This window comes from Tetrao urogallus (genome assembly GCF_951394365.1).
Source record: "Tetrao urogallus genome assembly, chromosome: 10".
Taxonomy (NCBI): Eukaryota; Metazoa; Chordata; class Aves; order Galliformes; family Phasianidae; genus Tetrao; species Tetrao urogallus.
Window position 1 is genome coordinate 10,109,727 of NC_136823.1, and position 11,512 is coordinate 10,121,238.

At 46.9% G+C, this 11,512-nt stretch overlaps 1 protein-coding gene across 1 annotated transcript in view; it reads left to right on the forward strand.

The window, feature by feature from the left end:
• The window catches only part of CHCHD6 (coiled-coil-helix-coiled-coil-helix domain containing 6), a gene marked incomplete at both ends in the record, with an annotated part of 109,893 nt that extends 98,672 nt beyond the window's left edge, over window positions 1-11,221 (forward strand). Inside the window, 1 exon segment of the mRNA XM_079540598.1 lies at window positions 11,016-11,221. Within this exon segment, the coding sequence (XP_079396724.1) occupies window positions 11,016-11,221 (206 nt within the window).
• Between the last annotated feature and the right edge of the window lie 291 nt (window positions 11,222-11,512).

Here is an 11,512-nt window from a genome sequence, read left to right on the forward strand (position 1 = left end):
CATCAACTGCTAACAGACCAGGAGGCCCTCAGAGTCTCCACCTGCAGATGTGCTACAGCTGGGTGATGCTCTGCAGGCGCTGCTGGAGGAGGAGAGCTCTGATCTCTGCCTCTCATCTCCAGAGCTATTGGTGTTAATGATGCCTGCACTGCACAGCACATTCCCCAGAAGATTTGGGGCTGGACAGGTTCAGAGACTGTACTCTGGTTTCCTGTTGTTGTTTGTTTGTTTCTTTTGAAGCAGTGCAGAGTGATTGATAGTATTGTTACCTACATCTTTTGTTCCCAGAAACTGCCCTTGGTGTGAGCAGCACGGCAGGAAATTGGTGTCTAGCCTGTTTGGCATCCCATCAGCTTTTGGCCCAGTGATGGCTGCAAAAGATTTTGGGAAAGCTTAGTCATGTGGCGTGAGATGGAACCTGATGTTTTCGCACAAGGAGTATTTGTGAGCCTCCAGCTGGATGTGTCCTTGGAATGTGGATGGGCCAGGCTGGGAGGAATCGACTGAGGTTAAGTGCTGGCTGTGTTTTCTCCTGGACAAGTAAAAGAATGTAGTTATGATTATGAACATGAAATTGTGTAACAAAGGTTTTGTAAAACTGCTTTACAGAAAAGTTTTTGGCGCCTTCTGTAGGGGTTAACTGCAGAGTGGTCACAACAGTGGCTTTATCACAAAGCAGAGTGTTCCTTGACACTTGACTGAAGTGTTACAGTACGAATACAGCAAATTACTGTATTGCAAAATTGATTGGGAGCTGTTGCTGCTTTGCTCATGGCATTTTGTGCGAGTGCTGTTAGAATTTTTTAAAATGTATTGCACTGTGTGAAATTTGTAAGTCATTAATGGTGAGAAAAATTACCTGGGAAATTAAAGGCAGTCAAGTAATATTGATGGTTCATTTGTCAGATTTGTGGCTAAGCTTTGTCTAAATAATTTGGCAAACAATTTTCTCTTAATTCTTGAATCTCTTGAAGCTTCTCTGTTTCACTGTTGTTAGAGACAGGGCTCTCTGTGGAGGTGTGTGGTCAGTGTGGTCTGGGCATGCTGACTTTGCAAGTGTTAAGCAGCGAATATCGGCCTGCTATGCGGAAGCAGCCTAAACAGCACCCTCACCTTCCAACAGGCATTGCCATGTGTGGTAGCAGCACTGTTTTTATGAGGTGTACCTGAAAGGAGAACATTCGAGGAACCACAGTGTCCTTCCTAAAAATGCCTGCTGCACAAGGAGTAGAACCAAGCACACATCCAGCCCGGTTAGCTGGCTGATGGAATCCCGTGCAGCTGGCTGTTCAGCTGTCTTTCTGTGGTTGGCTTTAGAAGGGTTCTGTAAATGTGGGTAAGCACTCTTTGTGTTCCATTTTAAGAGGGTTTGTATCTTAAGATAAAAGTTCTTAGTAGGGTAGTCTCTGAATTGCTCTCTTATTTTCTTTCCCCCTCTTATGCTGGTCCTGCTCCAAGCACTGGGATGAGTGGTGTGTGTTTGGCAGCTGCTGATCCAAGTGCTCCCATGTCCTGCTGGGGCTGAGGCTTAGCGTGGAGCTGTGCTCGTTCCTGCTGCTCAGCTGCCCTGAGCCTCAGCTGGGTCTATGGCCTCTCTCTCCTGCAGGCCATCAGATTTATAAGTCCTGATTGTTTACAACTGACCTTATATTCTTCTTCATACAATCAGCCTTGCCTTGATATCATGACCTGCTCTCTCACTTCCACAGTCCTCTGTCCCCTTGAGTGTCTGACTGCATTTTGCAGAAGGCAATACCTGATACATTTTCTGAGGAATTTTCTGTAGCCTGTCACTCATGCAGCATTGCTCCTTTGTTTCTGAAAGAAACAGTCCAAGGCCAACAGCTGTGTAACTAACTTGCTGCTTTTTCCTTTGTCTCCTTCTTTTTTTTCTTCCAGGAGCTTTTAGTTAACTCTGGATAAACATCAGCCACCAAAGAGCAGAGGACAGGGACCACAGATGCTCCCTGGAAGGCCCAGCATCCTTCTGGAAAGACGCTGACCAAAACTGGTGCCTTCTGCCCGTCCTGGTCCAAGACAACAATATGATTCCTCTTTTAATGGCCTGCATGTACTGGTCTGTGTGGATGCTTCTGGAGCCAGGCAGAGTGTTGTAGGAGAGGGGAACATTTGCTTCATTTTTGTATTATAATAGAATGTAAAGAATGGCCTTGACTCCAGCATGACTTGTTGCTTGGAGGCATACTCCACACAGGCCTGGTTCACCTTGTGCTAGCTTTGGTTTCACCAACCCCTGTCTGAGTTTCAAGAGTTGTTATTTTGTCCGTTTACTCCAGAATTAAGGGACTGAAGTACTTAGAAATAACCCTGACTAGCTTGTTGGGATTAGCTGTTCCTAGCATGCTCTGATTGGCTGCACCAGCAGGCGTGTTTCTTCCCTTCTGAGGTTCTCTCCTAAGTAATAAAGTGTTTAATGGTCACTGTGTGCTGTGAGATACTTTCAGTCCCATGAGTTTGTAGATTGCTGTTTCCTACCTCCTACCCGTGCCAATGAAAACTCCCACCAAGTATGGGGAATAGGAGCCTTTCCAATCACACTTTATAAATCACAAAACTTGTTTTAGGTCCCAGGCTGAATGAGGTTGGCTTATTTGAAAGTACTTGGAAGAGTGTAAAGTCCTGGCCAAAGAGAATCAGTGTTGGTGAATCATACTGAAAAACACCCTGCGTGCTGCATGCAGAGCCCTAGCCGTCTTTCTTTTCTCTAGTTGTTGTGTGCAGTTCCTGCTCTGCTGTCCACTGTGCACTCTGGCCTTGTTTGCTTGTGTGCCTTCTCGTGCAGCCAAGTGGGAACTCCGTTTCTCTCATCCCGCTGGAGGAAGGTGCAGCAGAGACACCTGTCAGTAAAACAGGAACAGGTCTGGTTTGTAACTTCATTCCCTTTCTCTGCCTAAAGCTTCTCCTCCACTTGGCAGCTTCTGCTGCTCGTGTCCTCCTTGCTGTGTCTGACAGGTTCTGAAGAATGCGATCGTGGATTTTTGGAGGTCACGTCAGATTTTAATGTAGTGTTTATGAAAATAAATGAGGGGAACTGAGAACTGTTTTCTATGTTATATTCTGCTTTTGGGCCGCAACTTAGAACTTCATATCTTCATTAAAGCAACTTTCCTTTTGAGAGCTGATGCCACAAAAATTCCAACTCTTCGTCACTGTGCAGGTATCTCCAAAAGAAGGGGGGTTTTCCAAAGCAAAGTAGGATACGGTGTGTCCTCGGGTCTGTTTGTGGCAGCACTGGGTGGGCTTCTGCTGGGACTGCAGTGCCGGCTTCTGGATCTGCTTGTGATGGCTGGGCTCTGCAGAGCAGCAGGACTTCTGATGCTGCATGTGGAAATGTGAAGAAGCAAGGCCTGTCACTGACTAGATTTTACATCGTCATTGGTCTAAAGAGGAAAAATACCTATTTTGTCTCTTCTTCATTTTCCTCTTGCCCCCATCTAATGTTGCCTTGGCATAAGTAATTTGCATGTCATTATTTCAGCTGCCCTAAATTGGGGGGGACTACGATGCCAGGGCTGATTATCAGGCAGCACTGGACAATTTTTTTTTCTGTTAGGCAACTGTAATACATATCCACGCTCTTTTATAATGAGCTTTATTTACCAAATTGGCAATTCCTCTGTTGAGAAATAACTGATTACAGTATTCAGGGAGTTGCTGTCATCTCAAGATACGCAGGTGTCTGTGGAACATAAACAGATGCGATCGTTCAGACAGTGAACTCAATTGATAGAGGGTAGAGGAAAATATCAGCCATAAAATCATAAATGTAACATCTCCAGTTAATGTTGGCCAGGTGCACTGCGGCTGTTTTGCAGCCCAACAAGGACAAAGTGGCACTCTGAGGCCATGCAGCACCTCCAGATGAGGGACTGCTTGATGATTAGCTGAAAATGTACCTCTTGCACATCATCCTTCAGCATTGTGTTGCCTAACCCGCAGTCGCTGAGGACAGAAATCAGTTCATCGTGCAGCATTAAGGGTTGGAAACTGCTCTGTCCTGCCATGCTACATTGGATTTTGGTGATGAATGGCTGCAGACTTCTTGGCGACCCCAAGTGTGGGGATTGGGTTTCAGCTGCCCACTCTGCAGTTCTGCCCCTTCCTTTGCTGCCACGAGTAGTTTTGTTGCTGTGGTTGCCCTCATCATCAGCCTGCTTGGCTAAGCCTGGAAAAAAATGAGATGTTGATGGGAAACTGCTGAAGATGAAGTGCAGTTTGCAGAGCCACAGCTGTCATTCGGGTGAAAAATCTACAGGTAATGCATTTTTGAGTGAGAGTTTTTTCATATTCCTCCCCTGTTCCTATCGCAGAAGCCCTTGCAAAGGTGGAAGAAGCCCTACATCCGCTCTTTGGCTCCCTGTCCTTATGTTTCTCCCTAGCTGCTTCTTGGATCTCGGGAGCATTAATCTTTTTTCATGTAAGATTGCGACAGCAGGTCTCAGTTACGCTCTGAAGTGGCAGAAATGGTTATTCCTGGTAGTCAGTGCTGAATAGATGTCCTTAGCACACAGTCCTGTCACAGCTGGAATTAGTGGGCAGCTTGGACTGCAGGATAAACAAGAGCTGAGCCTTTTGTAGATGTTGAATGGGAGGCAGTTTCCTCCAAGGCAAGTTTGAGGTAGGGTAAGGGCAGCAAGCCATGCTGCTGTCTGTGCAAAATGTGCTTGATAAAAAGGAGCTCTGCCATGTCCAGGACTACGATCTTTTTCACCTACCAAAACCAAAATTCCCAGTGCCAGATGCAGCGCTCTGCTCAGCTGAACGGCTGCACGTCCATGTTGCCTCCTGGTTGTTGTGGTTCTGTGTGCAAACTGGGTAATTGCGTGTACAAATGCACCCAGCAATTCGGATGCAGCGTGCACAGTTGTGCTAATTTCATGTACAAATCCAGGCTTTCAGAGTGCCCACTTCACAAGTACAAATTGTTTTAAAACCGACCAGATGAATGGAAGGAATAACCTTTTTATTCATGCATAATTTCTCGGTGTCACAGAACAAAAATAGCGAAGTAAGGGGAAATAAAGCAAATAACAGAACTGATAGGAATTTTCCAGTAGGCTTCAGTAGGTTTTTAAATGAAACATTCCACAAGCGCTTTGAGATTCTGGTGTGCAAGGACATCTCGGGCTCTCTGAGCACCAAATTTGTGATCTTGCATATGAACACAAGCCATTGCCTCCTGTTGTTAATATTTCACACTTGGCTTTGCAAGATGTTTTATCTAATATCCTCTCTGCTTTCAGGCTTCAACCAATCCTGCCTTGTCCACAACAGGAGAGGCTGGAGGAGGAAGGCAATTGCCAAGCACGTCTGTAATCTATGTAGGAGGGTTTTGTGTAGCTGTAGGGGGAGAAGAGTAAGTCTCATTTCCTATTTTATAGTCTGCTGAATCCTGTGATCTCATGCTGTGTGCTCCTTTTCTAGGCAGAATTTTTCCATTTGTCTTTTGAATTATTGCAATTTTTTTATTTCCAAACTGGTTAAAAGTGTTTGCAGCTTGTCACTAAATTATCTAATTCCCTGAAGCGTTTCATTGCCAGTCTTCTATGTGTGTCAGGACCACGTTCTTTGGTTTGCCTGGTGCCTTGGTCTTCTCAGGTTAGAAGCAGCACTGATGCTCCAAGAGTTGCTGTCATTCAGTGTTCCTGGTTTAAATGCAGCCTGCAACGAGCTGCTGCACCCTCTTCTCCTTTCAGCTGGCACAGCACTCTCTGGGAAACTCACGGGAGTCAGTTGGGCTGCTCAGAGTCCTGCAGGTCTGTAGCCTCACACCTGCTCCTCTATTTATTTTTTTGTCCTTGGAGAAGATGGATGTGATGCTCCCGAAATGACTTGCCTGACCTTCTGAGCTGTCAGCCTTATCACTGTCCTTTGTGCATGTCTTGGCTTCCCATCACTGTGCTGGGAGACTGAAGGGTGATGGGGACTGGAGTGACTAGTCTGGGCCACCCTCTGCTCACTGAGATTGTTGGGGCAGAAACGATGCTCTGTGTTAATTACCCAGCAGTGGTCCTTGCAAAGCCTGGGGCAAAGCTGGAGGGAGCAAATGGAGCAGCTGTTGGTCTCAGGAGAGCTCTGTGTCAGAAGTGCCTTGGATTTAATGACACGTGCTCTTTTCAGACTGTACAAAGGTCGGCACGTGGCAGTGAGCTTTCCTTTGCCATGTTACAAGGAGAGCAGCAAACAAACTTACAGTTTCCAAGTTGCAGATGAAATCAGCTGCTCCTTCTGGGGTATGTAACAAGCCGCACCTGATGCCAGCTTCCCTTTGCAAATGGCCTAAATTAGATGTTCTTCCTGCTTTTGCTTGATGGAGAACTGCTTGGTCCAGCAGTTCCTTTTGTGCAAAGTGCTACGAGATGTTGATGCTTGCGTTTGGTTCCTTCTGCCTGCTGTTGCGTTATGTGGGAGCTATGGCATGAAAGGCTTGCTACCCCAAGGGGAGCAGGGAGTGGGAGCTGAAGGTTCCTTCCGATTCCTAACTTTGCCCCCCTCATGGTTTGTTTTTTTTGTTTTGTTTTTTAGAAGCAAGTATAATTTCTGATATCTTTGGGGTGTATTTGCTAATTTGCATGAGCCCAAACCAAGCCCTTTGGCTCACAGAGCTCTGTTTGGAGGGTCAGGATCTGCTCGCCCTGTCACAAAAATCCTCCTTTAATACTGAATTAGTACAGAGTTGATAGCTGTGGAGAAAGTTGTCTTCGTCTCCTATCTCCTACTGCTAATATTTATGGCAAGCTGGTGCATGTGGTTCAGCACTTTTCTTATTTTCTCCTATATTAAACATGTTATCATCATTGTTTAAGACTGGGAAAGATTACCGGGTCACCCAGACTGCAAAGTAGGAAACAGCATAGGGCAGGAGCAGCAACAAGGCCTTGGCTACCTGGACATCATGCTGGAAACTCAGAATCCTTTTGGATTCTGTTGCTCCTTTCAGATGTTTGGGTTTGGTTTTTTTGCTATACCACTGAGGACTCATTTCACTGATGCTGGACCTGCCCTCCTCTGAAGGCTGTGTGCTTTGGTACGTTTTGACCCAGTTGCATCATTAACCTATGTACATACTCTGTAGGATGTGAATGATAATTTCAACCCTACAGCTGATGGAATACCCACCCGTCCCATGGATAGCCTCAGCATTCGTGCCGTGAGTCAGCTTCCACCTGCTGAGGCCGTGCAGGTGCAGGCACAAGGGTCCCTGCTTTGGTACGTGGCGTTGGGCTGTCATCGAGGTGCTGGAGTGGCTCCAACTGGCAATTATTTTTCTTACAGCTTTAGATCAGTTTTGTATTATTTAGTTCTTGAACTGCCTGAGCTAATTTCTATAATGGGCACCAGCTGAGGGACGTCAGCAAGAATGAAAGGGTGTTATTTTTTCCCTCCTACGACTGCATGAACATCCTTCTGCATCCATTCTCTGGGTGATGGAGTCCATCGACAAAGCCAGTTTGATTTTTATTTTCTGTGAATGGGGAGTGCCACTGTAAGTCAGGATTAGCTAAACATAACATTAAAAATAAAGCACAGCTATTAATTTAATGGGTTCCTCGTTACAACCATCATAAAACAAGTAAACAGGAACTCTGCCAGTGCTGCCGTGCATTCCCCCTCCGAGCAGTTGAACCAAGGGAGAGATTTGAGTTTTTGCCATTTGATACAGCAGTGAGCGTGTGGCTTTTAAAAAATTAATTCTTCACTTTTCCTTCAGTAGCCTTTCAGCTGCTGCAGTCTTGCTGGTGACTGTGAGGAAGCTTCGTGCCTTTAACGAGCCGGGGGGAAACACCGGTTCAGGATTTAGCTTGAATCATATCAGCAAAAATAAAAGCTCACTAAAGGCAGAGAAATTGCTCTTTATGGGCTGCTTCAATGAAATAGCCTTGATAGTCCCCTTAATCCTTATTTACTTATTTTCCTTTTGCAAGCCTTCTTTGTATTGCATGTTTTTCCCTCTACACCTTAGCTTCCAGTGAGCTGTTGCCAGCCCCTGCTAACTTCCTTGGATTGCAGCTTATTGGATTAGGTGGCTCAGTGCTGTGCATCTGATGCCGGGCGTTGCACGTAGCCTCAGCCTGACGTCTGCATCGTGCCACAGGTTTGCAGGGGTGCTTTCCTGTGGGGTTGGTGCTGCTCACAGGCACGGCTCTGGCTTTGCACCTTGGGGCTCCAAGCGTGGCCCAGCAGAGTGCAGGCTGACAGCAGGCTACCTGGGTGCTGGCCTTATTCCCAACTTAATTTGGTGCTTGCACGGTGCTGCGGGGAAAATGCTCAGCTGTTTATTTCTCTGCTGCATTCTTATTGTTTTATACAGTGCTTTTGGTGTGCTGAAGTAAGTGCTTGCAGGCTGACGGGCAGTTTAGAAAACTGAATACCCACAGTAATGTATTTCACGTACTTTGTGGCTGCTTTCCCCACCATCCTAATGAAACCCAGCCATGGAAGCTCAGTGCCAGCTGTCGGCTTCACCCAGCCAGCAGTGGGCCTCACCTCCCTGGTGCCAGGAAAACTAACTGAAAGAAAGGGTCACAATTCAGTCTGCAGACAGACAGAGAGAAGAGAGATTCAGCTGCAGTGCCTAAGCCGATAATCTTCTTGGAAGCACCCTCAGACAGCAGGGTCTGGTACTTCAGCTTCTCCAAGAACAAAACTTAAGTCCTTTCTGGAGGCTGCAGGTGGTCTCGCACTGCTTGCTGCTGATGCAGAACTCAAGTGGTTTTGCTGAAGGCTATTTTCAGCCAGAGAGTGGGTTAGATCCATGCAGATGATAGGAACCTGATCTCAAGGTGACGATATACTAGTGTGGCTTCAGGAGAAAGAGGTGCTTGCTTTCTCTTTGTGACTGATGGGCCAGCTGTTTCAAAGCATAATTTTTGTAAAAAAACAAAACAAAAACTCCAATCAGCAGTGCAAGGAATTGCACAGAAAAACGAGGCCAATGTGCTTGCCATGATTTTAAGCCAATCTTACATCGTCCTTCTGAGCACAGCCATAGTCTCTGCCCACTGCTTACCTTGTGGGTCTGCTGGGGAGGTCCAACCTTCTAAACCTCTCAGGGAAAACCAAACCCACCTGTTAACTCCAGAGGTTTTTATTAAGTTGTACTTAGAGAAAAAACTGGGCTCAAACTCGCTTTTGAGTCACTGGAAGTGAAAGTTGATGCTTGAAGACTGCTACAGACCTTCCAGCCCTCCTGAGCAAGGAGATGATGATACGATCACAGCTCATCTCAGGAGGTGGAATTCTGCCATTCTCAGCTCCAAAGAAAATTAGATTTTCATAAGGAGTACAAGGTGAAAGATTCCTGAGGTCAGAAGCCTTTACCATTCACTGTGAGTGCGAACAGCGGGGCCAAAAGTATGGTGTGGCTCAGCCCAGCTCCTGGCCCTGCGGCCACACAGGGAGAGCCACTTCTCTTTGGTCCAGGGGAGTTATTTCACCCAGCCTTCTATATTAGGGTAAGCAATTTATAAATTGCTCTGTAACATTTCCTCTTGTTATTCCACAGCTCTACAAATCCTTCACCCCAAAAAACCTTTTGAGGTTTTCAACATAGATCAAAGCTCTACCTGAAGACTGCAGGAACAGAACCTTTCATTTCATGATGTCTGTGTGTCCAAGAAGGCTCTGCCTGGCCCGGTGTTGTCTTGCTCATGCTGAGTCTGAGTTTTTGGGGGCAGGAGGAGAAGTGCTCAAGGAAAAGGAGTAGTAGAAATATACTTTTGACTGTGGAAAAAAAAGCACCTTTGGATCTCATTTCCTAAGTCTCCTCCAAGACCCAAGAACTTGAACTCGTGAGTAGTGGTGGGGGAGAACGGCAGAGCTGGCCGATGAGTGCCACTGAGGTGCCCTTAATCTGAACTTCTGACTCACTGGTGGTTTTGTAGCCCCTTGGAGTTGGCAGTGGATGGAGGTCCTGCAGCACCCCAGCAGTGAGATGTGGATGTCTGGAGCAGGCTCAGGTAGCTTCTGCCCTTCCTAAAGCACTCTGCACGGTCTGAGGCTCTCCATGCAAACTGATGCTGCTCTGCCTCCTTTTTATGCTCCATAAGTGATTGAGTGTTTGTGTTTTATTAATGCCAATAACTTCAGCTGTTGGTACACAATTTAATATTTATATTTATTTGTAATATCCAGACTTTTTTCTGTCTAGATTAATCCTCAACTTAATCTGATGCTGAGCTATTATTGTGACAATTGAGTACACAACTTGACATTCATGCTGTATGTTGTGTGGCTAATTTATGTAACTCAATTTATAAATTACACAAATTACTTTCATAATTTACCGCATACCTTGTACACTTCACCATAATATTCCCCGTTTGCAATTTAAACAATCCTTACACTAAGAATAATTTACACTGAAGACTCTTGAATAATTTTGCAATCTATTCCTGGACAGATAAGGAGCCAAGTTTGCTAAACAAACATTTAGTGGCGTTGGGTTTAACTTATTAATCTCCTGTCCCAGCTTTAGGCTGAGCTGTAGCCCATCCTCACCCCAGGCCTCCCGTGATGCCCTGTGCTGTCCTGCCGCCAGGAAGGGACGTTTTCTCCTTTGGCCACCTCCAGCCTGTGCCATCAGGGCACCACGGCTCCTCCCAGCCGCCCATGAGGCCAACAAACAGTTATTGATGTGCACAAGGCTGGCACGTGGGCGGCTGGACCCACGCAGCCCCCAGACCCGCGTGGGCAGACCCGACCCTGCCTGCTCTGTAATTATCCGCTGGAAGCCGAAACAATTCGGAGTCTTTGCTCTCCCCTCCCTCCCTTCCCCCTCCTCCTAATTGTTTCTGGCAAAAAAAGGTTAATTAAACTCAGAAAATATCCCTTTTCTCCCCATTCCTAAGCATGAGACTGTTGATTTTATGTTTGTATTCAATTAATTCCTGCAAAAGGCTCCAACTGTATTTTTTGGTATAATTTCTTCCTTTGTCTCTCTCTCTCATTGTTAATCCTCGTGTATTCAGTTTTTCCCCTCCCTTTTCCCCTAGATTTGAAATTCTATTACCATTTCCGAAGGCAGGCGTTTGAAGAGAAAACTGAATACCCGTCCAGCCTTGATAAGAAGGGACGTTCGGTGCTCGCGGTAATTGGTGAAGCAGATTTCTCCCCACCGTTGCTCGTGACCGGGACCAGCCCCGCGTCCGTGGGCTCAACGTGGGGTTTGCTGCGCACCCCGGGTTGGGCGGCTGTGTGAGGGGACGGGATGGCACGGAGACAAGCCGTGCCCCGCCGGGATGCCCGTTCTCGCTGGTGGCACAGCCGTGTCACAGACAGCGCTGCGGGCTGGGTGGGAAAATCACGAGTGGGGACGCGGGGTCGCGATTCCCCGCGCCTTCTGGCAGGGACCTGCTGGCAGGCAGCACGAGGTGGCACTGTGGCTCCGCGTTCTGCTCCTTCCTCGGCAGCCCTGGCTCTGCGCCCGGGGGCTGCGGGGCGCTCGGCTCTGCTAGGAGCGGGGCTGGGTCCTCGTGTAGGCTGAGGCCTA